This window comes from Carcharodon carcharias, chromosome 6 (genome assembly GCF_017639515.1).
Source record: "Carcharodon carcharias isolate sCarCar2 chromosome 6, sCarCar2.pri, whole genome shotgun sequence".
Taxonomy (NCBI): Eukaryota; Metazoa; Chordata; class Chondrichthyes; order Lamniformes; family Lamnidae; genus Carcharodon; species Carcharodon carcharias.
In genome coordinates, this window is record NC_054472.1 from 115,350,156 (window position 1) to 115,377,261 (window position 27,106).

A 27,106-nucleotide genomic window follows, 5' to 3' on the forward strand; every position below is an offset into this window, starting at 1 on the left:
GTAGCCTTGGGATCACAATTTGGTGAGCACATCACACCGTCTGATCCACAGCAGGTGGTGGCAGGGACTTCCCAAGTCGCAGGCACTTGAAGGACCGGCGGAGGCCAGAAACTTGCTGAGTCTGAGTCAGATGATGAGCCTCTGGACTCGGTCATGGCACAGTTGCTGGAGGTGCAAAGGCAAGGTCAGGAACATCAGGAAGGGATGTCCACTGCACTCCTCAGATTGCAAGGCACAATGGAGCAGTCCATCTGCCTTCAGGCTGAGATGATAGTGGCGGCTTGCCAATGCATTGAGGTCAACACTGGTAGGATGGCGGCTGCCATGGGGATCTTGGTCCAGAATGTCATTCCTGCACTGCTGCACAGCCTGAGCTCCATCACCGACACCATGGTTGGCCTCCAGCAGTGTGTATGCGAGAGAGGTGCGGGGCAACCTGATCTACCCCTTCTCCTCAACGAGTCAGCCAGGGGCCCGTGGGCACCCAAAGGGAGGAGGATCAGCAGGTGCACACTCTGGGGCCATCCTTCCAGGTGATTATTGGAGTGCTGGCCCATCCGAATCCCCTATTCCTGTGACCCCAGCAGCTCCAGCTCCACAGGTGGAGGAGGGTGCCACTGCCTCACAGCAAGACCCCGAAAGGAGGCCGGGGCCCTCCATGGCTCAGCCCTCCAGAGAATAGCCACCACGGTCATCACAGACAGGGCATAGCAGTCAGCAGGCTGCCTCCTGTGGATACCCTGGGAGCATCAAGATGTAGTAGCAGGGTTAGGAAGGTAAAGAAGTAGTTTCACAGCCTGGCCATGGGTGTTAATCACTTGTACATAATGTTCACTATTGTCAATAAACTCCCAAGAATGTCTCCCTGCCTATGGCTCCTTGTTCAGATGAGCAGTGTTCGTGTCACTCAGATGTGAAACCTTTCTGCATAAGATAAAGGCAGATGTCTCAGTCCAGGGCCTCTTGCCTGTGCTTTGTGCAGCCTTCAGACCAAAGTGATGATCCGGCCTCACACCACCTGGAAACATTACTGATGCCTGCACCTTGATGGTGCTTGTCATTGCTGCCAGAATGTCATGGGCAGGTGTCACAGAGTTCTGTCATACTCTCTGTGTGCTCTCAGCACTTTTAAGGTGGGGCTGGCCCCCATTTCTTCAGCATCTGTGACCAGTGATGCTGTACTCCTGTAGGGGTCACATGCTGAATGCGGACAAAGGATAAGCTGCTTTTAAAGTTTGATGGCTGTGTCTCCACGATATGACACTGATCATGGGGCACAAGTGAACTGCCCTTGGCCAGACAGGAGTCAGACATTCTCAGAGGCTATGTGAAGCTCCATACAGTGTCCTCACTGCATGTTGTCATCATCCTTCTGCAATTGAGCAACTATTAGGGCCTCCACTGCATCTCCATGACAGGAGCAGTCTCACAGAGGATATGGGTGCTGCCAAAAACCAGACTGGAGTCAAACATTCACAGATGCAACGTGAGGATCTATGGTGTCTCCTCACTGCATGTCATCATCACCCTCCACAAATCTAGCATCTATGAGGGCCTCCCGAGCACCTGCTTCATCTAGCAGTGCGAGGGCCTCATCGCCATCATTGTCATCTTCAAGGACCTCCTCACCCTCATTACCATCGACGTCCTCTTCATCGGAGAAGCTCTCCAGCTCCTTCATCTCCTCCTCCGCCAGCACCTCTCCCTGTTGCTGTGCCAGGTTGTAAAGGGCTCAGCAGGCAATGACAATGCATGGACTGTATTGCAAAGCTTCTCCAAATTAGTCCAGGCACCGGAACCTTATTTTCAGCATCCCAAAGGTTTGTTCCACCAAGTTGCAAGTTGCAGCATGAGCCTCATTATACCGTCACTCTGCCACAGCCTAAGGACACCGCACAGGTGTCATCAGCCACGTCCTCTGCGGGTAGCCCTTGTCCCCGAGGAGCCAATCCTGCAGCCTCTGTGGACCCTGGAAGATGTCAGGGATCTGTGACCAACTGAGAATATAGGAGCTGTGGACACTCCCTGGAAACTGTGCACAGACCTGCAGGATGTGTTTATGATGGTCATACACCAGCTGCACATTCAGGGAATGGAAGCCCTGTGATTTACATAGTTGACCCCTTGTTGCAACAGAGATCTGAGTGCCAGTTGAGTGCAGTCAATTGGCCCCTGCACCTGTAGAATATCTGAGATCTGGGCAAATACAATCACTCTTGCATCCTGGCTATCTTGGTCCCGGGCAAATTGCACAAAATTGTGTGCCCTCATGAAGATGGCATCCATGACCTCCTGGATGCATATGTGGGTGGAGGTTTGTGATATTCCACAGAGGTCACATGTGGTGCCCTGAAAGGAGCCACTGGCATTAAAATTTAGCGCTGCAGTCACTTTCACAGCCACTGGCAGTGGATGCCCTTCATGTCACCATGGCACCAAATCCTGCAGTAGTTGCCAGATATGACTGACCAGTTCCATAGACATGCGCAGTCTTTGGCGACACTGGCTCTTGGTCACCTGCAGGGATGAAAGGTGGCGTCTATAGAACTCTGGGTGTCACTAGGCGCTGACCAACAATGGCTCGCTCTGGCTCCTCGGCAGTGTGTTCAGGAACCCCAGCCACTCCTTCTTCCTGAGGGTGCTGCTCCTCCCGCTGTGTAGCCAGGAGTCTCCGTCACTATCTTCTCCATCATCTCTGCTCTCTGTTAACCACGAGGCATACAGTTAGTTCAGCAGGCTTCATGCTCTTGATGTACTCCTCCTCAGGATAAAAGAGAGAGATAGATGGGTTAGCTTGGGTGTACTAAGAACATCTATTGGTTAAGTCTGAAGGCCACTTAATGCATCCTGGAGAGTGCTGGCCACCACTTGGGTGGCCAAAGTTTACTGTGCTGCATGGCTGCCTGAAACCCCACCTTCCTCCACCCCACTCCACCTGAACAATTAGAAGCAGCTTTGCCCATTGGACTGCATGCTGTGCTCTCAGCTCAGGGGCAGACATTCTCCTAACCCACACTGCAAGGCTGCGCTGTTAGCTTGAACCATGGGGGAGACTGGTCCAAACGGGGATGATGACATTGCAAGGGGCTGTGAGCATCTCCACCAGTGACTGCTCCATGGCCAGCTTTAGCAAGGAGATTGTACAATGTGCCCAGTCATCCAACTGTTCTGCAGTCTGTGCCCAAGAAGTGAAAAGCTCTGGAGCATTTGATGGCACTTTTATGCCTCTGCGTTGCTTGAGTGGGTAGGCCTGACTCCACGCATGTCAATGTGGCTGCGTCTGAACTGTCTCAGCTGCAGAGGAATTGTCACTTTATACAAGGTTTCCATAATGCGCGGCTGCTTCCCTCCCCCTGACCATGCACATGCTTGTGTATTACCTTCAACCACAGAGCAGACCTTCCCCTCACTCTCCAATGCACCTCAACCGCAGGGCAGCCCTTTCCTCCTGCACCAAGTGGCCTCAACTGCAGGGCAGCTCTTGCCCCCAGTCCCAAGTCACCTCAACCGGAAGGCAGCCCTTGCCCGCATGCCTCCAATACAACTCAAACTTGAAGTCCAACAGGTGACTTGCGCAATGTTACTGTGTTCTCACCTCCGAGTTCCCCTCAAAGTGCAGCCTGCCAAGTACATGCCTTATATATGCTGTTGTGAAACACATCGGTGTGATTGCAGGCAATTCAGCAGGGGATGACCCCAGCAGCTGACTTTATAATGATATGCAGATGTATTAAAATGAGGTTCCTGACATCTAATGGCAGGAAACGCAGCCTGCCATCAATGGACTGAGTGGATGATCGCAAACTGGTTTCACGATGTGTAACCGATTTTTGGCCTCCTCTTCTTATTGTCCACTCACGCTGAGGAGCACGCCCAGTGCCAACAGGCACAGACAATTCCGCCCCATATCTTTAGCACTGTGTCCAGTTTAGGTCTCCTTGATTATGAAAGGATATAATTGCATTAGAAGCAATTCAGAGAAGATTCATTTGATGCATTCTTGGTATGAAGGGGTTTTCTTATGAGGAAAGGTTGGGCAGGTTGGGCTTATACTCATTGGAGTTCAGAAGATTGAGAGGTGATCTTACTGTAATATATAAGATGCTGAGGGAATTGACAGGCTGGATGCTGAGAAGATGTTTTCCCTTGTGGGAGATACTAGAAGTAGGGGGCACAAATTCAAAATAAGGGGTCTCCCATTTAAAACAGAGATGAAGAGATTTTTTTTTCTCAGACGATCATTATTATGTGGAATTCTCTTCCTCAGAGAGTGGTGGGGCAAGGCTGTTCAATATTTTTAAGGCTGAGATAGACAGATTCTTGCTTAACAAGGGAGTCAAAGGTTATAGGGGGTAGACAGGAAAGTAGAGTTGAAGACACAACCAGATCAGCCATTATCTTATCAAATGTTGGAGCAGGGTTGAGAGGCCAAATGGCCTACTCCTGTTTCTAATTTGTATGTTTGTACCTAGAGGCGTAGGGCAAGACTGAAATATTTAATGCATACTTTGTATTGGTTTTTACTAAGGAAAAGGATGCTGATAAAATATCTATTGGCAGAAATGGTAGGGGTAATGGATGAGGTGAAAATTGATGGTCAGGATGTATGTGATAGGCTGGCTATCCTAAGTGTAGATAAGTTGCCTGGTCCAGAAGACTTGCCTTGGAGGTTGCTAAGGGAAGAGGGGTAGAGATAGTGGAAGGGCTTCCCCTGGTCTTCCAATCTTCCTTAGATATGGGGGAAATGCCAGAGTGGCAAGAGTGACACCCTTGTTGAAGAAAGGGTGTACGGACATGCCTAGTAACTACAGGCCAATCAGTTTAAAATCAGTGGAGGGTAAGGTTAGAGATAAAAGCCAGGGAAAAATTAACAGGCACTTGGAGGCATTTGAATTAATTAAGGAGAGCCAGCCCTGAGTGCCAGGACACGTTTGACTTATCTAATTGAATATTAGGATGAAATAAAAGAAAAGCTTCATGATGGAAATGCAGTAGATGTTGTCTAACTGGATCTTAAGAAAAAATGTGATAAAGTATCACATAAAATGTTGGTTTACAGAATTGAAGCTCATGGAATAAGAGAATCAGTGTCAGCTTGGATAAAAAAATTGGCTTAAGGACAGAAAACAGCAAGTCATGGTAAATAGTTGTTTTACAGACTGGACAATGATAGTCAGTGGTGTTCCTATCAATACTAGGACCACTGTTTTATTAATATGTAAGTGCACGATTAGATATTGGAATACAGAGAAAAATTTCAAAATTTGCTGATGATACCAAACAAGGAGGTGTGGCAAACAGTGAAAATGGTATCAGTCAACTGCAACAGGACATTGTCAGGCTAGCAGAATGAGCAGACAAGTGACAGTATGAGGTTATGCACTTTGGAAAAAGAAATAGGGAGAGGCAGTATATGCTTAATGGTACATTTTTAAAGAGTGTGCAGGAACAGAGTGTCCTGGGGTTCATGTGCATTGACCCTTGAATATTGCAAGACATATTGAACAGTAGTTAGCAAAGCATATGGGATCTAGGGCTTCATAAATAGAGGTAGTGAGTACAAAATCAGGGAACTTAAACTGAATCTTTATGACAGAGAATAATATCCAGTTCTGGTCATCACACTTTAGGAAGGATGTGAGAGTCCATGAAAAGGTGAAGAGGGGATTTAGCAGAAAGATTCCAAGGATGAGGGATACTGGCTACAAGATTAGGTTGGAGAAGATGAGTTGTCCTTCTTGGAGTAAAGGAAGTTGAAGGAAGATCTATTGGAGGCATAGAATATTATGGCAGATTTAGATAAGGTCCATTCCAATTAAATACAAGGACTAGGAGACACAGTTTGGGCAAGAGATACAGGGGAATGTGGGAAAGAACTTTTCATGCAGCGAGTGGTAATGACCTGAAACTTGCTTTTTATAAGAGTGGTGGAAGCAAAGCTGGCCACTGATTTCAAAAGGAAATTGGATAGGCACTTGAGAAAATTAAACTCGCAGAGCCAAAGGGATAGAATGGGGGAATGGGATTGACTAGATTGTTCTACAGAGAGCTTGCAAGGACTTGTTGGGCTTAATGACCACTCTCTTGCTTTGTAATGGTCCTATAACTCTATGACTCAATGAAAATGTTTAAGCAAAATTGGGAGTATATGGAGACAGGAAATTAAAGAAGCCTAAGCACCTTTGAAGATCTTCCTTACCTTGAGGTGCTGGCATGGCTTTAATATCCTCTATTTTACTTAGATCGGGACATATACCAGCACTTGAATGAATGGAACCAGAGAAATTGATCTGCTGCATGTTGATGTCACATTAGCATTTGAATGAATGGAACCAGAGAAATTGATCTGCTGCATGTTGATGTCACATTTCATGCTGTTGAACACCAATCCTTCTTTAGGTGTCACTTGCATCGGTAATTGTAGATTATGGTCATGTTCTTGCTTTGTTCTTCCTATGACAGCTATGTCATCTGCGATACATATACATCCTGGCAGGGTGAATTGCGGTCCATCTGAGCTAAAAAGAGATCCTAGCTAACCGAGAGTCCAAAAGGAAGTCATTGAAAGCAATATTGTCCAAATAAGATACGAAACATAATAAACTCTTGGGACTTCTCAACGGGATGTACTGACCAATGACCATGCTTGTCCTCAATCTTCAAGAGAGATTTTCCAACTGCTCATCTCAGATTTAACTCTTCTAATGTGGGTATTTTGTGAGAGCAACAGTTCAAAGCTGCATTTGAATGTCATGGATCGAGGCATACTCTTAATTTTCTGTATTTCTTTATGGCACATGAGATCAAGCTGCACCAATCTGTGTGCTCTTGTACTTTTCTAATGATTCCATCTTTTTTCAATTTGCCTAGTTCTACCTTCAAGTTAGCTTATATGTGGATTCTGTACATACGTGGTGGATCAATTGACAGACTTGCATTCTCCTGCAAGTGTAGTGTTGCAACTTCCTGAAAACTGCCAATCGTATCGAAATATTCTGGATTTTTTTATGTTAGATTGTGAACTGAGGTGATAGGAGTAACTTATTGTTGTCAGCCTTGGTTCCATGGATTATTACCAATGTGAGCTTTTGACATGCTGGTAAACCTGCAATGTATAATGCCTGTGACACCAGGAGGCTTGATTGTATTTGCACTCCAGCACTATGGCTCCTGCACTGGAATTAGTGAACCATTATATGTTGAAGGTTTCACAGCAGCAGATTTCACCATTGCCTTCCATGTCTGTGGGTACATATCTTTTAGAATTTGCAGGGTTTGTATGTTGGCACTTGTACCTGTGTCTAGCTTGTTCAATAACGATTAGTTACCAAGTTTCTTAGGACATATAATTTGAATATTTGCAAATATTTCCGACGGTGTGACGGCATCTATGTGTTGTGCAAGATAAATGGCATGAAACATTGTGCTCACTGCTCTTCAGCTTGTTGTGCACATCATCATCATTCTCTGGTTTGTGTCATCTTATGTGTATGTTTTTGACAGGATACCAATAGCCATTCTTATTGCTTGAAGGTACCTGTTGTGTACGTTCTGTTTGAATCAGTGCATGGCTCTTTGTAGCTTTATCAGCCTTTGCTCTCATGCATTGCTGCTGCCAATTACCCTTTCTGTCTTGCAGAGCTGATGAAATTCTGGGCATTTCCTTGGTGCATATAGGAGTCCACACCTTCCCCATATGTTGCCAGGTTTCGTTGCTTCTAATAAGCATGTCAACAATCAGGGTTGTATGTAGGAGTTGTAAGCTGTGTAAACCTGCAATGATCACTTCGTACTTAAATCCACCCCTGAGTAGCCCTTAGATGCTAATTATTTTAGGCTTGTCTAGAAGATCGTTCTTGAAAACTTTCATAGGAGTGGATGTGATCACCACCTGAACAATTCTGTCTGTTAGTTCTCTGTCTGAAAAGCAACAATAAGTAGCCTTTTCTCTGCATCTGCAGACTAAGTGGTCTATGGGTTCTTCAGGTTGTTGGCAATATGACATGAACTGTAGGTGATGAATATGGAAGTTTAACCTGATTCTAAACTGGCCTTCCAATGTTGTTCATTCCTTCTGGGGATCCTTTAGCTTTTCTTCTGTTAATCCTGATGTATTCAGCCTGTGTAGACTTCCATTCTTATTGCTAGGAGAAACTTAATGGCTTTCTTATCTGGTTCAGACACACCTCAATCAAGAAACCATAGCTCTGTACACTGCGTAAACAGTTTGAATCCAGATAGTGGGTCAGTTGCATTCCGATTCAAACTGGGGAGTTTTGTAAACATTCTGAAAATGCCCCTTTGATCTTCCTCCTGCTGCAGTACCTGGCATGACTGTTGCTGTACCTGCTTTCACATGCTCTTCTGAAACTGCACCACAAAGACCCTGAAAGGAAGACAAGTGGTGGTGGAGAATGCACCATGGTAGTGTTTTTGTATACCTTTAGGAATTTGAGTATGTCTCTGTATACATCACTGGAAAGGAAATGATGTATGCATTGTAAGTTCCAGTTTTGCAATGGTGCTGTTGCTTTTTATCCAATTTAATTTTCAGCAACTCCTGATGCTGCCTGTCATGTTTGCAACCTTCTCTGACCCAATTTTTATGATGGTTGGTTTGATTTGTTTTTGTTTTGACTCTCCCTTGCTCGCCTATCGATTCAGCCCACCCTCTGGTCACTCATCTTTCCCAACTGAGTTACCTGGTGCTGATCCTCTCAATGCCCTGTCCCACTCACAGAACTGACAGGCTATGCACTGCAATCTCATTTTAAGAGATCAGTCTACTTACCAACTTTTTAATCTGAGCATTTTCCCAATGCTGTATCTCCAAAGCTTATCTTCACAGTCACCACGCTATGTTTTCAACATTCTCTGATGCCACAACTTCATTGTGGGTCAAGAGTCTTCTCATGCTATGTTGCACAAACTATCACTGTTCACCATGTGGTATCTGTACTTAATCTTTTTCCGTCCTTGCCATCATATTGTAACTTTTATTAAAGACATTTATTAGCTGCTACCATTGTCATATAGAAGGTATCTTTGCTGCATACCATGTTGTGTTCTTATAATGATATAAGTCCTTATGTTTATTTGCTGTATAAGACAACAGGCACCAATCTCTCAAAAAGGATTGGGTCAACACATTGTGGTTTCATTTATTAAGGTTAGGTACATGAGAACAGTCTTGCATTGTTGTAAAGCTTAGAGCACTAAGAGCTGTGTCTGATCTGCTGCTTACAGCAAAAGTGAAACTAAAACTGGAACCAACAATGCATACATCATTTCCTTTCCAGTGATGTATACAGAGATATACTCAAATTCTTAAAGGTATACAAAAACACTATGGTCAGAACCCCCACATTGCCTGCAGTTCTGGGTTTCCCGACCACTCCATACCCAACCCACTTCCTACCTATAAATATCTGTGTTAATGTAACAAAGTTTCAGATGGAGTGGAGTGATTTAGTGGAGTTTAAGTGGAGTTATATGTTATTTGCCCTTTTGAGTGGATTTAATAAATTTCCTTCCATTCCCTGGTACACATGCTGTCTCCCACTCCCCCAAAACTCTTGACGGTTTTTCTAAATTATAAGTAATAGCTCTGTAACCTCCTGTCTTTAGTTTCCTATGGCACCAATGAAAGTACTATGAAAAAACATTCCTCATCTCTTCTTTATATTTCACCAGTTTTCATTTTCAACTGTTGCATCAGCATTGCGATATAAAAATAGAGCCAACTAGTTCAAGATTGTCATTCATTTTTATAACTATGTGATTGGAATTCAATATTTTAAAATATGGATATTTACACATTCAGCAGGGTTTTCACACCATGAAGGATTAAGTCAATAAGTGATGGGAGAGTTGTAGCCTTCACAGTAAATAACTCAAATCATGAGAGCCCACATATTGACTTCAGATTATAGAAATGTCATATATTATTAGTGTGTCTCTTTATCTTTTATGCTGTTTTTGAACAAGCCAGTAAATCCATTATTGGAGATAATTTACTTCATAACATACTCAAATACGGGCCCATTCAGAATAACTTTTTGTATTAAGGATTGAGGAAAAGGAGTAACAGAAAGAAGACTACAAATACATAAACAGTTTCAAAATGTTCAGACAAATGCAGTTTTATTTTTGGTAGAAATCCAGGATTCTTTAGCATAATTTCCACTCATGCTGGAATTTTTTCAGAGTGGGCTGCAATTGGAAATAGGTTTAGTTTATCATAACGTTCTAGGTGTTAAGAAAGTAGAAGTAATTTAGAACTGCCCCTCAACTCTCCAGAAAACACGATGCCTCACTTCTTAAAAAAAATGACATTTTGCACATTTCATGATCTCAGGGTATCCCAAAGTGCTGAAGTGTAGCCATTGTTGCAGGAAACATGGCAGCCAATTAGGGCAGTACAAACATAAATGTGATAATGGTACGCAAATTCTTTTTTTTAGTGATTTTGGTTGAAGAATAAATGCTGGCCAGGACACTCAGGAGAGCTCCCTTGCTCTTCTTCAAAATAGTGCTACGGGATCAACCTAAATAGACCCTCAGTTTCTTGTCTCATCCAAAAGTCATCACCTCCAAAATTGCAGCACTCCCTCAGTGCCAAACTGGAGTGGTCAAGTCTCTGGAGTTACATTTGAACGCACATCCTTATGGCTCAGATGTCAGAGTGCTACCACTGAACCACAGCTAAAACCTTTGGAGCCTTTGATTGGAAGCCAGTATTGATAAATACTACACTGTTTCCATGGGAGAATATTAAATAATAAATGCTTTAAAAGCATTCCACTGTATTTGTTTTTCATTACAGTCAGAAGCTGAGCCTTTTGGAACGTGTTCGCATTGCTGGACCCAGAGGTGCCAATGTTAAGAGCAAGCTTTTTACACCTCTAAACACAGATGGAGTAGAGGACAGTCCTTCAAAGGAACAGAAGAGTTTGGGTTTCAGTGACCTTCGAGCAGCAGTTCGCATTAAAGCCTTTGGCTTCAGACAGAGCTCGGAAGGTACGATTAAATATTTTACTTTCCTCAAGTTCCCAGAAATCATTTGCATAGCTTTTTTATCGGAAAGCTGTAGGAAGGTTTGAACTTATATTTGTAAAGTGCCTTATCCTATTTCTCAAATATGTTTCAAAGTGTTTCAGAGACAAGGGGCTGAACTTTGTCAACTCTGAAATGGTGAGTGACAATGTCCAGGCCTGTGACCTGGAGATGAAAGTAGCCAGTCTTCTGGAAGGAGCCCAATTAAGAATCTGTCTCTGGGCTTGCCATTCAATTAGGGATAGCAGATGTGCTGAGGATGTGGGAGGGCAAATCATAATATGTAATTTAAAGGATGGCACACAACCTTCACTGTGGCTGCAATGAAAGTGCTGCTGAAGAGACTGGCACACAAGAGGAAGGTGCAGGTGGAGTGTAATGGATACAAGAGGAGGTGAAGGAACCCGCAGGCATCTCTTCACCCTGACCATCAACCATGAAAGCGGTGTCAATGAAATACTATTGGAGCGGCAGGCTGCTGCCTCTGAATGACCTCAGGTTTTTCATTTTCCTCATTTAAAGTTCATGTCACTTTCATACCACCCCGACTTCCCACTCTGCCATCATAGGAACATGGGACTTAGGAGCAGGAGTAGGCCTGTTGACCCTTTGAGCGTACTCCACTATTTGATAAGATCATGGCTGATCTGACTGTGTTCTCAACTCCACTTTTCAGCCTGCCCTCCTTAACCTTGACTCTGTTTAGGGTTTTAAAAATGCAATCTTACTAAGTGTACCACCTAGCTTGCCATAGCCATGTGACTCTGCTATGAGGCAAGCTGACTGTAGGCTGACTGTAGGCTGCTAGTTCTAATTAGTTCAATAAATCCTCTCACAGAGAAGACACTACTGAGGCAGTGCTGTCTTGATACATGAAATGTTGGCCAAAATTTTCCAGCCCTGTTGGCATTGGGTGTCCTGGCGGGAGGAGAAACAATATGGCAAGACGGCCAAAAATCAGTTTCATGCCATCGTGAAACCAGTTTGCGATCACCCATCAATGCCTGCTGCCGCACATCAGGAACCTAATTTCAATACTTTAGCACCTCATTATAAGCCCAGCTTGCTGGAATCATCCCTCAAGATGAATCATCTGGGCATTTTGGCATGATTGTACACTGACGTATTTCACAACTGTACATTAGCGATGTACACCTGGCAAGCTGCACTTCGCTCGGGACTTCAAGATTTGTTTGCCTACCTTGTTTCAGGCAGCACTTGCCATCATCAGCAGCAGGCTTCACAGGCAGCACCACATCACTTTTAGGGGGCTCGTGACAGGTTTTTACCTACCAGACGAGCTGTAAGGCAGGCAGGTAAAACGTCTTTATTCCCACCCACTACCGCACTTGGTACAAATCTGGGATGATTCTGACCTTTTGTGTGCAAGTAGAACCAACAGTTGTTAATGCATGAGAACAGTGGATATGTAGTGGGTAACTTGCGTAACTCACAATCACACAGGATCGTGCATGCAAATATGTTTTTGATCGCTAGGAAAAGGGGAATGTTTGTATCTTTCGTTCAATATGAAAAGGGGGATGTTTGGTTCTTTGAAAATGCAATCCTGTTATGTGTACACCCAGCTTGCCATAGTCATGTGACTTCCATGAGGCAAGCTGACTGTAGGCTGTCATTTCTAACGAGTTCAATAAATCCTCTCAAAGAGAAGACACTACTGAAGCACTGCTGATCTGATAGAAACAGACTCCTTTGTCTGTCAAAAATCTGTCTAACTCAGTCTGGAATAAATTCAATGACTCAGCCTGTACTGCTCCACTGGAGAAGAGAATTCCACAGACACATGGCCCTCAGAGAAAAAAAATGTCCTCATCTCCACCTTAAAAGGAAGAGCTCTTATTCTTAACCTGTATTGCCTAGTTCTGGTTTCCCCACCACCCACACCCACCCCCAACCCCCCCAAAAGGAAACATCCTCCCAGTTTCCACCCTATCAAGTCCCCTCAGGATCTTATATGTTTCAATAAGATCACCTCTCATTCTTCTAAACTGAAATATAGGCCCAACATGTTCAATCTTTCTTGATAAGCTAAGACCTTCATCCCCAGAATGAGTCGATTGAACCTCCTTTGAACTGCTTCCAAATGCTATTATATAATTTTTCAAATAAAGAGACCAAAACTGTACACAGTTTTCCAGGTCTGGTCTCACCAAGGCTCTGTAGTAAAACTTGCTGACTTTTATATTCCATTCCCTTTGCAATAAACGATAACATTCCATTTGTCTTCCTAATCACTTGCTGTACCTGCGTGCTAAATTTTTGTGATTCATGTACCAGGTCACCTAGATCTCTCTGTGACACCGCGTTGTGCAATCTCTCTCCAGTTAAATGATATACTGCTTTTCTATTCTTCCTGCCAAAGTGACTCACCTCCTATGAGTTGACAAGAGATAATACATGGGCCCCATGTATCGCTGATATAATTTCATTGTCATGAGAACGTATCTCTTAAAAGCTTCCTAAACAACCTCAATTAGCTTTCCACAGCCATCACGTGGGTATATTGCTGACATAGCATTCAGCGCACCACCAGGTAAAGTGGCCAGAAGCGGGAACATGTCCAACCCAAGGCATTTCTTTTTCAAATTTTCCTGACTCCCTGCCTCAAAAACAGCCTCCGACAGCCTGGGAAATATTCCCCCAGATGAGTGCCATGAGTTTTGTCATATAGGCAAACATAGCAGCCATTTTAAATGCAGTAGAATACCTCAAACAGCAAGAAGGACGAGTTACCAATTAATAACAGAAAATGCTGGAAATGCACAGCAGGTCTATTAGCATCTCTGGGAAGAGAAACAGAGCTAACATTTCAAATCAATTATAACTCTTCTTCAGAACTGGAATTGAACTGAATTGAACCAAGCTAGTGAACGTAAGTGGGAACCCTGGCTAAACTTACCCCCTTGCTAGCTTGAAACAGTTATAGTTTCCTGGCTGAGATCAGCTAATTCAGTACAGATGAAGAATTTAATCTGGGATCACCCTGCTCTACAAGGCCCAGCATCATGATTTAAATCTAACAGGAGAACTTCATTCTGGTCAATTACCCATATTCTTAAATGTAATAGGAAATGATACTTGTACTTGTATTTTGTCATCATTGTTGCTTCTATTATCCTGTTAATACTGTTGAGCTGCTAAGTAGAGGGAGACGGGTTCAGCTATTTTGTGGTCAGCCAGCAAAATCATGAATGGAGATAGCAGATTATTGTAAACTTTGTTTTCAAATTAAACTGATATTTAATAAGGCTACTTTCATTGTAATGCAGATGCTGCTGCTGAGGTGGACCAAGAGCCTGAGGACAAAGGTTACCAAGCTGACCTCATGGAAGATTTGATCCCAACGTTGAAAACAGTCATCAGGGCTACAAGGTAGGCCTTGCTACATAATTGGGAAACAATGATTTTTATAGTGCCTTCTCTTTTGAATGCCACTTAAGGCCAATGCTCTTTGGATGGAATGAGTGAAAAATGAACAAAGTATATTTTTAGAGAATGCTGGCCCTGAACTTAACTTTACATTGCCCAGCACTCAAAATGCAGAGGAAATCTTCTTGTGGGCAGTAATGTGATGCCTTTGACAAAAGCTGCAAAATTGAATGTTGTTGCTGGCACCTTCTCAGAGGGACAGGCAGGAAAGTGGCCACAATCAGATCAGCCATAATTGTATTGAATGGTGGAGAAGACTCAAGTGACCGAATAGCCGACTAATGCTCCTATTTCTTATGTTTTTATCATCCTTGCTCTACCCCACCTAGACTTGCATCTTGCAAGTAATAAGAGACTTCTCCATTCTTCCTATCAAAATGCACTACCTCATATTTATGTGTTGAACTTCATTTACCAATTATTTGCCTATCCTTCAAGTTTATTAATGTTCTCCAGTAATTTGATGTATGCCAGTCTGGCCCCAGCCATTACCCACCGCTCGCTCCACCCCCTACAAACCCGGCTGCAGTGATGAATGTTGCTGGGAACTGGATGCAGTACCAACAGTTTCCACCAATCTCAGTGGCGCTGCTCAACCAAAGAGCTGTCAGCATCTGATTGGCCAGCAGCTTTGGAGACAGGATTTCTTCCACTGATGGAGGCAGAAGTCTTGCCTCAAAGTAATTAATGTCCCAGCAGCACCACGGGACTGGGCAAGAGTGGATGTTATGCCTACTTCGGCATCCACGCATGGGATCCACATGATGGATGTAAAATCCAGCTCCAAATCATTAATACAAATTGTGAACAGAAATGGCTCCCTCCCTGATTCTTGTGGATCACCACTCCCCATCTTCTGCCACTCTGAATAGCTACCTTTTATTTGCACCCTCAGCTTTCTGTCTTGAGCCAGCTAGTAACCCATTCTGCCACTTGTTCCCTGACTCTGCATTCCCTGACCTTATTCATTAGCCTATTATGGGGCAGTTTATCAAAGGCCTTTTGAAAATTCAAACAAATTACATTTGATGCATTACCATTGTATACTCTTTCTGTTACCACTTCAAAAAATTCAATAAGGTTGGTCATTTTGAAATCCATGATAACTGTTCAGTGTTATATTTTTCTTTGCTCGATGTTCTCTATTCTCCCATTTAGTAGGGATTCCATTACTTTTCATACCACCAATGTTAAGCTGACTGGTCTATAATTCCCTGGGCACGTACTGGCCCCCTTCTTAAATATAGGAATTATGTTAGCTACCTGCCAGTCCCTGGCACTGCACCTTTTTCTAACAAATTATTAAATATAAGTAGTAATGCCTCTGCTATCTCTTCCCTAAACACCATAAAAATACAATCCAGCTGAAGCAGGGGTTTTATCCTTTTTGAGTTTGATTAATTTATTTAATTTTTACCCTTTTAAATTCACTTACCTCTTACTCACCACATCATTCAATGTCCAGTCTACCTGTTTTACCTCCCTGGTAAATATCAAAGTGAAATAGCTATTTAATATTTCTGCTATCTATTGTTACCTGTGATATTATCCTATGCATTCCTTAATGGTTGTATTCCCATTCCAGTTTTCCTTTTTCTATTAGTGTGTCTGTGAAATGTTTAACTATTTTGTTTTATGTTCCTTGATAATCTAATTTCATGGCCCCTCTTTGCGTTCATAATCTTTTTTTATATCTCTCCTAATCTCTTCATATCCTCTCTCATCATGCACTCCTATGCTGTCTAGATACTTAATGTATGCCTCTTTCCTATTGCTGAATTGTTCTTTTATGCCTTTATTCATCCAGGAGTCTCATTAGTTTTTAGTTTGTTCTTTCCTTTTAGTAGAATATATTTTCTCTGCACTCTGTTGAACACTTTCAAAAATACTTCCCATTGTTCTACATTGTTGTTCGCCAATATTATTGTCCATTTTATTTTCCCAAGTTCTATTTTCAGTTCCTCAAAAACAATTTTCCTTCAATCCATTAACCTGGATTTCGCTATTCTTATGCCCTTCTCTATTGTAAAACCTAAAGCATATTATATTATGGTCGCTATTGCCTAGATGGTCCCCTACTTATACTTCTCTTATCTGCTCTGATTCTTTCCTCATTACTAGGTCCCATGGCAAATCTTCCCTTGTTGGTTTTTTTACATTTTGGGTTGAATTTTACAGAGCACCATATTTCCACCACCACCTTCCCACGCTCCCCCCCACCCCCTCACCCCCACCAACTGAAAAGTTGGTTCTCAGCTTGCCCACCCAAAACCCAGGTTCCCACAGTGAAATTACGCTGGGAGTGGCCTTAATTGGTTCAGGGTGAGACTTTGTTCTGGGAAGAGGTCCTGCCCTAGAAAGCTACTGGTCAGTCTGATTGGCTGGGACTACAGACAGTTCCCAAGGAAGAAGTGATGGACTTCAAGTTAAATCTGGGATTTTGGATGGGCCTGGCTGGCAGACCCCAGTGGAGTAGGAAGGGGTAGGGATTTGGGGGCCATGTTTGAGAGGCCGGATGGGGAGGCTAAAGTGGTGGGTACAATCTTGGAGGGGTGCCTCTGATAGACACAGGGGACCCTCAAAGGAGGTGCCCTCTTCCTCCCTAACAGCAGACTGTGCAGTGAAAGCTGCCAGGCTACCCGCCTTGCTTTCGCCTTCCTCTCTTGCACATAAAATAACAGTGGAGGCAGAATGTGGCCCTTAAGTGGCCATTAATTGGGGGTCACTTAAGAGCTTCAAGGCCTGGGCAAGCAGGCTGCCGGATGCCTCCCTCACTCACCGTTATATGAGAGACAGGTCGGGGATGGGAGGGAAGACAGTCAAAAGGCCAACTGCTTTATTTTATGAACACTTCCTCCCACCTTCAAATATACTGGGTGGAGTTGAGAGGTGTAAAATCCAGCCCATTAGGTTAGAAAGGAGTCCTGTACACATTGAAGGAACTCCATTCCCTTAACTACTTTATCGACTTCTTCTGTCCAATATCAGGGTAGTTGAAATTCCCCATGATTATTATCCTATATTTACTCAGCTCCCTAATTTGTTTGCATATTGCTTCCAACTCCCTCTTTTTTACTTAACTAGGATTCCTGCGCTCCTTGGTTGAGGGTACTCATTTCTCCCTCCTCTGTAGTACAGTAGAGCACTCACTCTCTGTCACTCCCAGCTCTTCATTCTCAGTACTCAGTGATTCATCCAGGACAAGCCTTTTCACTTTGTAGTACTTAGTATCTCATTTCTTGTGCTTAAGCAGGCAGTTTCTGAAGTGACTGGCTTCCCCCTCCATGGCAGGGAAACCCATGGTGTGAAAAACAGAAGATCTTGGAGCTGTGCACACAGTCGCATTTTCTGTTGAAGAAATAGTGGGCATTGCAACACTTTGAGAAAGCATGCAAAGTGACATGACCTATGCTGTGCCTTGCTCAGTCTTTACCAATCTTCACATGCTAGATCTTGTACAGGTTGCCTCATACATCTGTACATTTGTAATGATGGTGGTTCTCCCCAGTTGTCTGGGGAGGAAAAGAATACAATATTGCAGGCCTGTGAGTGGCATAAAGACTTGCCCCATATGCGGGCAGGCGTCACACAAGAATGAGAAGAAATGATGCCATGCCCCTTTAAAAGAAACGTCTTTAAAGACTCGCAGAGACCCACGTGACACGTAAATTGGGTTCAATAATGATGATACTTGAGCATTTGGAGAATTTGTTCTTTGCAGAGGTGAATTTCCTGAATACCCAGGCATTGAGAGAGATAAAGCATAATAGGCAAGGAAGTGAATGAAGCTGTATGAGTGATAGGGTATATATATTGATATGAGGATTTACCCTATCCACCCTTGTGAGATAATTGATGTCTTCCTCCATTGCATGACAGTTATAATGGTGCTGGGAATTGCACTGATTGTTTCTGCCACCTCCTTCAAACACCACTAGCACCACTTTCTTAATGGGGCCCGCTGTCTTCAGTGCCCATTATATGATCTAGCCTGGCTCTCACTTCTTTCAGTAGCAGTTCCAATGACATATGAAAACCCTGGGGACGCTTTCAAGTTTGACATCCTTATGAATGCTACTACCTTTCTGTAAAACCCTTTAACCTTTTAATGGCTATAGAGGGACTGTATTTCCTTCTATCCCAATGGGAGTAAGCCAATGAAGGCAGATTCTTTACTTCCAAATTGTACTGCATGAATAAGAAAGCTCTTGGTTGAAATTGTGGCAGTCTGTTAGCTGTTCCACATTGGCAGACACTACGACAAAGCCACCACAAGCCCAGAAAATAGGAACAAAGGAACAGGAGTAGGCCATTCAACCAGTTGAGCCTGCAGCACCATTCAATTAAATCATGGCTGATCATCTATCTCAATGCCACTTTCCTGCATCTATGGCAATGCCACTTTCCCGCATTATCCCTATAGATTTCTGTTTTGAACATGCCCATTGAGCTTCCACAGCCCTCTGGGGTAGAGAATTCCAAAGATTTACCATCCTCTGTGTGAAAAAATTCCTCCTCATCTCAGTCTTAAATGGCCTACCCCTTTATCCTGAGATTATGTCCCATGGTTTTGGACTCACCAGCCAAAGGAAGCATCTTATCTAGATCCAACCTATCATGCCCCGTAAGAATTATGTAACTTCAATTAGGTCACCCATCATTCTTCAAAACTTTAGGGATTACAGACCCAGTCTCCTCTATCTCTCCTCACAAGAAAATCTCGCCATCCCAGGAATTAATCTGGTGTACCTTCATTGCACTCCCTCTATGGCAAGTATATCCCTCCTTAGATAAAGAAACCAAAACTGTACACAATACTCCATGTGAGGTCTCACCAAGGGTCTATACAACTGCAGCAAGACAACTTTACCCCTGTACTTAAATCCCCTTACGATGAAGGCCAACATACCATTTGCCTTCCTAATTACTTGCTGCACCTGCATGCTAGCTTTCAGTGATTCATGAACAGTGACACCCAGGCTCCTTTGGACACCCGCATTTTCCAAACTCTCACCATTTAAGAAATATTCTGCCTTTCCTTTTTTTTCTACCAAAATGAATAACTTCACACTTATTGATGTTATATGGGGAATTCGGATCAATATTTTTTTCCTTTCTTTTTTATGTATCCTCTCAAATTAGGTCAGGTAAAAAAACTGTTTTAATATGCTGCTTTACAAATGTAGATCCCACTTATGTTCTAACAACACATTTTTTCCCATTGCTTTTCACAAATTAAGCTGAAAAAACAATACTTTAACATGACAGTAAGGGTAAGAATATAGATCCTGTGCTTGGATGTTGTGGGAAGAAGTGACTTCTATCCAGTAGGTATAAAATGTTATCATGAATAGTTAATTAAGTCATGAATGAGCTACGTTTTTTGTGGCCAATGAAAGTTGCAACTCGTCTGTTAAAATGTAGTGTTTCATTTCTACTGTAATAATGTCCCAGTGCTATGCACTTGACCTCAAAGACAGACTTTGGTGTACACCTCTCCCTTTTTGTCTGTTACAGCCCCTTTTCTCCAACACTGCAAAGTCCAGATGTAAGTGTAGAATTATGTAAAAAAGCAGTCATTTACTGTGATTTTACACCAAGCGAAAGATTTCCACCTTTACTTCTAATTTGTTAGTTATTTTTTGTATTGTTTTATTGAAACTTTGTCATTACAACAATAATCATTGTACACAACAAATAATGAGAAGTGCAAAAAAAGAGTTTCCATGCAATCAGCAGGATGTCTATGTAACAATCATTCAGTGCTCCAGTTAATCACTTCTATAGAGATGTAATAGAATCTGTCAAGAATTCATATCTATCCTTCCTCTGAAGTTGCAATTGGAAGTTTCTGTGAATTTTAAATTTTCAATTTCAATGGATTGACATCAAAACCTCACAATCGTTGTTATACTTTAGCATGTAACTGAAGCAGCAGCAGTGAGTTCTATTGCAGATTGACACACCTTTATGCCAAAAAGAATTAATCTCTTAAACATGTAATCTATGAATCACAGCTATGTGGTTTGACCCTAGTGTGCAACTCCCTGTGGTTTAGGTTGTGCTGAATTTCATTAGGTAACATCAGTCCTTCTCCTCCTTCCGTCCCCTTCGATCATCCAGATAACCCAGCCAGAGATGTGCTGAGCTGGAAAATGGGGATTATTTCTTTCTTGGTTCCTGTTACTCCTGTCAACTGATCTCTCACTCTGGTAATTTGACCACCCATGGTGGAATTTGCTGCTTCAGTGTATAAATCGTGTAAGCATTAGGCTGAGGTTATGCTTAGTGTGAATTTTCTGTGCTAAGGGAAACCACAGTGCCTACATCAAGGTCGTAGCCTAGTCATTTTTATACCAAAGAAGTAACACAGAGGTTGTGAGTTCAAGTCACATCTATAGTAAAGAGTAAAATTGAACCCAATAAAGCACCAGATGAAATAACAATGAAAGTTCTCATAAAATCCCAATTACTTCACCTTTATGGAAAGAACCAGTCAATTCTAGCTAGTCAGGTTTACTTGTGATTCCACTCCCAAGCTATGTGATTGAATCTTAATCTAAAAGGATGGCAGTAGTTATTGAGTTGCCCACACCCCAAGAACAAATAATAAAAGGCCTGGTAAGTATCAGTAATATCATCCCAACACAGTAACAGAATCCAGGTAGCATGAAGTGTAATGCTGACTTACTGGTTTCAATTTTTATTATCTTGAACCAAAATAAATGGTATCCAGATAAATGCAGTTTAGAACTGTGTTGAAAGGGTAAATTCAGAGTTCTCATACTTCTAACATTGAGCTGTGCTCAAAGGGATCGCAGTATGGGTAACTAATGCAGTGTTGTTGTGCATGTTCTTTGAGCATAGACCAACACTGGGTATGTAGGATCACTGAAGTTGTACGTTATTTGCTGTTCTTCAAATAATGAGAAACCTGGTTGAAGCACCAGGACCCAATATACCAGACACCAGCAAGATTCAAAGATGTTGGAGAGAAGATAAAACAAATCATGTAGCAGGTGATGCAAGAGTTGGGTGTGAAAAGATTGAAGATTGTGGAAGAAACTGAGAGAGATGATGAGCTTTATCATTTTGAAGTCCAAGGATAGAAAAATTTATGTTATGAGATGGCACTGTTTCTTGGAACGGCAAATCTTTGTTGTGCAGTGGCACTTTCAAAGCTTGTCTTGCCAATCTGAAAGAATGATACCACTGTGGCTTTTCATTCGTGAAGGATTAAACTGCATGATCTATTTACTTGTGGCCTTCATCTGGATGCACTTAGTGTGCTGTATCGCCTGGCTTTCACTTTATAGTACTGATAAAATGAAAAGAAAGCCAACTATACAGCCACATCTGAATATGCTAAATATCAAATGCTCAAAAGGAGATGTTATTTTTATTCTCAAAGGTAATAATGAACAACAAGACATTACTATTTTACAGGTATAGGGAATACTTGATATAGGGAAAAAAATCACATTGCTTTTTGTTCAATTGCTTCTTGAATTACATGGTGCAGTTGATCCAAACAATGGTCTAATTGTGTTACATCATTCCTTGCATAAAATCTGACTCCAGGAGCTTTCTTGGCATGTGTGTGAGAAAAAAAGGACTCTTTCTACCATTTAGAAAGAGCTTCCTTTATCCTGCAAAAGTAAGAGCAGCTGAATTCATTGTACTTCATTTTAACTTTAGAGTAAAGCCCAAACATTCCTACAGTTCAAATGAAATTAGTACAATAATTACTGGAAAATGATGTTTTGGAACATGTTTATTGTGAGATCTAGGTAAAGGGACAAAGTCTAAAATATAAGACACCACCAAATTTGAAAAGAAGAAAAGATTAGACAAATCAAAAATTACTGCTATGATCTTCATAGAGACCAAACACTTGGAAAAAATTAAATTTGCACTTCCAGTTAATAGCCGAAAGAATGACACGTTTTAAGACATTTGTTGTAACAAGTTACTAAAAGCATTCTTGACTAACCACTAGTTTTTTTTTCTGGGCAACTTATACATTAAACTACTGAAAGGAACGTTCCTTTTTTTTACTTAATACACATCATACTCTCTATGGAATTACAGACCTTATGGCAAATTGTCCACAGCTGCTGCCAGTTTCTAATGGGTTTGTATTTCCCTATTTTGCCACCATACCATATGACAATAAGTATGCTGCATAAGATTGATACGGTCTCAGTCTCAACACTGGGGAATTGCATATTTTAATTCATAAAATTGGTTATTATAAAATGATTGAACATTTGTTAGAGAACATGCAGGTATACACATTCTCTTTCTCAGCATTCTATGAAGAATAAACAATTTTCTAACATAAATGATGGCTGGATGTCTCTGATTTTTGAATCAGTGAAAGGAAAATAAAAACCATCTTACTTTTCCCTTCAGTATCCTGAAATTTTTCCTCAACAAGAAAAAGTTCAAGGAGACTTTACGACCTTATGATGTGAAGGATGTTATTGAACAGTACTCAGCAGGACATTTGGATATGCTTTCAAGGATAAAGTATCTCCAGTCAAGGTAAATGGTGAAAAACAAAGCATATGAAAATGAGAATTGGCACCTCCTTAAATGTTTAAATGTTATCATATGTTTATAAAAAGATTCACAGCCTGTGGATGGCTTTGGAGAGGCCACATTTATTGCCCATCCTTCATAATCCTAAGAAAGTGATGGCTGTCACTGAATTGTTGCTGCCTTTGTACTGATGGTGTTCTCTTAGGTGGAGATTTTCAAAATTTTGACCCAAAACGTGAAAGAACAATGATATATGTCCCGATCAAGATTTCATGTGACTTGGAGGGGAGATTATAGATGATAGTGTTCTGCTGATGTTGCTGATCTTGACTTTCCCAGTGGTAACAATCACAAAACTGGGAGCTGCTGCTAGAATAACCTTAGTGAGTTGCTCTAGTGCACATGGTAGATTGTAAATACTGTAGCCAAAGTGATGACTGAGATGAATAAGGAGACTGGTGAAGGAGTGCTGAGCAACAAACTGCTTTATTGAGAATGGTGTAAGAAAGCTGGGGTATCAATATCCTGACAATTATATGCTGAGGAACCAGGCGAATCTTTACTAAAGAACTGTCTGGAGTATTACTTCCTATCTTAGATCTAGGGATGAGTGATGTCAGGCATAGCTCACCATATCACCAGTTTGGATCAAAATTAATTTTGTTTACTAACCCGCGATTGGGTACACTTAAGCTGTTGAGTGAGTGAATTGACTCTTTCATCAAGGGAAGAGCCAGACCAAAAGTCATGTACTAAACACTGTTTATTTGTTACAAATCATAGTTTAGAGTTAAAGTTGTGTTGACGAAAGCTGAATAGACAGGCATATATGTACAGTTATCTAGCAGTTGAGCAACAAACCATAGCAATGATTATATGGGGATGATGACACAGCAATTGGTAAAAGCTGAGTTGTTTAAATCCCAGAGGGAAACTTGAACAATTGTCATAACCTATAGAGAAGCACCTTACGTATGTTGGGCTGGCTGGGTGGGAGCGGGTGGGGGCGGGCGCAGTGCCAATCGCCATCTGTGATCCGCTGTGTGCCGCCATTTTACATGGGTTAGCCAATTAAGGTTCAGCGCTACCTGTGCAGGCAGGGGGAAGAGGGAGAGTCAGGGCCTGCAGTCTTTTGCGTGTGCATGAAAGAGTGCAGCAATCTCCTGAGGTACGGAACTACCTCATGTAGATTAAGTTCATAATAAAACTTTTGAATAAATAAACAGAGAAATTATTTAAACATGTCTCCTTATGTGACTGTCTCACATGAGATGGGACATGTTTGTACATTTAGCAAAATTTATTTAATTAAACCTTCAAGAAGCCTCAACCCACCGGTGGATGAGGTTCCATGAAATATGCAAAGGCCACTTGGGCTCTTCACCTGCACGCCAAGCTTAAGGTTGGTTGGTAGCAATGCTAACAACTTTAATTGTTTTTTTAATGGCCTTAATAGGCCATTGACAGTTCGGCAGGCATGCAACTGCCTACGATGACGTAGGGACAAACGTCCGACGTCATTGCGTGTCATTTTGCATGTTGGCAAGGCAGGCCCACCCCCACACGCTGATAGCAATATTCTGGCCATATTTTCAATTGGTATGTTTGAGATGCAGCTCTGAATTTAGGAATAAGACCACCGAGCCTCAAGAGGTTTTTATATATAAAACTTAATCAAACATTTATTAATTTAACAACAAATTAAACACATATACAAGTCTACAAATTACTGCCATAATAACTTTCAAACAAATCCCCAAATTAATCGCTCCCAGGTAAATCTTCATCAAGGCAACAATAACCCATAGACTTTAAACTGACACCAGGCAAAGCACATTTGACCTTAGAAATTCAAAATGAATTTCCTTGCAATTTTATTCAACAAATGCCAATTTGCACTTCACCTTCTATCCTCCTTACTGTTTACCCAATTAGCATCTCAAACTGCTATACATCAAAGCACCCAGAGTAGCTGGCTTTAATCCAATTAAGACACATACAGTCAAACACAGACCCTTTTACAACTCCATCTTAAAATAATTTCCAATAACATTATAGACATTAACATCTCTTCATGACAATGGGCTATTCAATGTATCACTATGGGCAGGATTTTCCCAGCTGGGGGTGGGCGCCGCTTGCCGACGCATAAAATGATGCACGGTAATGTCGGGTGGAATTCTTGACATCACCGAGCCCCATTTAAGTTTTCAGGTAGGCGGGGGCTCAGCAAAATGAGCTGTGTGCCAGTCAACCTGTCAATGGCCAATTGAGGCCATTGACAGAGTCAATAAACTAATTAACGGACCTGCCCGTCCAACCTTAAGGTTGGCGGACAGGCCAGGAGCCCTGGCGGGAATTAGAAAAAGCACAAAACCTCATCCATGGGCGAGATGAGGTTTCATGTAGGTTTCAAAAAATTTAATTAAAGTTTTTAAAAAATATGGACATGTCCCAACTCATGTGACAGTGTCAGGTATTTTATCTTTCTATTTTTAATATTTTTGACAGTCGAGGTGATCTCCCTGAGGCAGCACTTAGCCTCAGGGGGATGAGTGCGCTCTTTTGTGTGCATGCATGAAAGAGCACACTTTTAGGTTTAGGGAATCCCCCCCCACTCCACCCGCACAGGGAGCGCATATCGCTTCCGTGCGGATGTCACATTGGGTGGGCCTTAATCAACCTTCCCACGCAAAATGGCGGTGCAACTCTAATTGGGGGCGCCGATCAGAGGTGTGCCTCCAAGCGCCCACACTTCAACTTCGCCCCCAACGGAGGGAAAACCCTGCCCCATGAGTCAGCACTAGCGGTTGTTGAGGACAAATAATAGCAATGACCAGAGTCTGAGATTATCAATTGATGTAATTATTTGAAATATAATTCCTTAAATAGCTGACAAGTTAACAGCCTTGCATAGCTAGTTCATCAAAAAGCTAAAGGGCAGGATTCTTCACTTGAACATATAAAGTTAACTAATACTTTTCTCTTCCTGCAATTGCTACAACCTTACAAGCTAACTCAGTGTGTTACTTTTTGTCCCAATGCATTGTATCTTTGAAGGCACCTTTTTGTATCTGATAGGTAAAGGCACTTACAAAACAAAGAGAACTGAAGTGAACTAACAGAGGGACATTTATTGCTACAAAGAGTATCAGGTTACTTGTACTAGAAAATACCACTATTTCCTTCTCTGCCATTAGCTGTGTTCCTTTTTCTATTCGTATTGGTTAAGGAGATAGATTGTTGGTCCATTCATTCACTAGGAACCCAGGTGCACCATAGGCCTCGCTGTGCTGCACCAGTTTACGCATCCAGCAATTTACAATACAAGCATTTTTCAGGTGAAGGATGAGAAAAAAAAAATAACTAATAAAGCATGCTACAAGCTGTTCCTCTCCAGCATATTCTAGGCGATTAGCATTGATTCGGCTAGGTGTCACATTGTATCTTTATATTAATCTTATACTGAACTCTGGTGATAATGTCAAAGATGCATCGTTAAATGGCTATGTAGGATCATAATTTTAAATTTTGAATTTTTTGTGTGAGTAGGAGAGTTACAAATGGGTTTCCTTATTTTCTGTTTGTTATGATGCGTCACTAACGGTATCAACATTCTTTTGGGAATGAACTTTGGCATTGCTTTTATGAATGAATTGTTAGAATCTGCTGATTGAGTTATTTATCTTGCTGCACTTGGTGTTAATAGTAGTTTCAATGTGTAGAATCATTGTAATTATAATGTGAGTTTGGATGATTTGTCATTCTTCACTTTTTCTCAGGATTGATATGATTCTTGCTCCTGCACCTCCATCAACTCCCAAGCAGAAAAAATCAAACTCAAAAGGAGGTTTTGTATACCCTTTACAACAGTCACCTAAGTAAGGCACTTACTTAATTAAATTAAGTATATATTAATGTTTAGGTCTTTGCTAATATTATAGTACTGGACAAACAGTGAGTTATGTAGCATAATATTTTTATATTATTCTTTATTAATCCTCTAGATTTCACGGCCTACATAGAGTACAAACCATAGAGGGAAAAATCATTATTT

The 27,106-nt window shown here is 41.9% G+C and overlaps 1 protein-coding gene across 1 annotated transcript in view; it reads left to right on the forward strand.

Moving 5' to 3' along the window:
* kcnq3 (potassium voltage-gated channel, KQT-like subfamily, member 3) overlaps nt 1-27,106 on the forward strand; it is a 1,166,510-nt gene that overhangs the window by 1,121,761 nt on the left and 17,643 nt on the right. The window contains exons 10-13 of the mRNA XM_041190084.1: nt 10,826-11,019; nt 14,346-14,448; nt 22,921-23,052; nt 26,832-26,930. Coding sequence (XP_041046018.1) covers nt 10,826-11,019; nt 14,346-14,448; nt 22,921-23,052; nt 26,832-26,930 — 528 coding nt within the window. The remainder of the gene's footprint in view (nt 1-10,825; nt 11,020-14,345; nt 14,449-22,920; nt 23,053-26,831; nt 26,931-27,106) is intronic.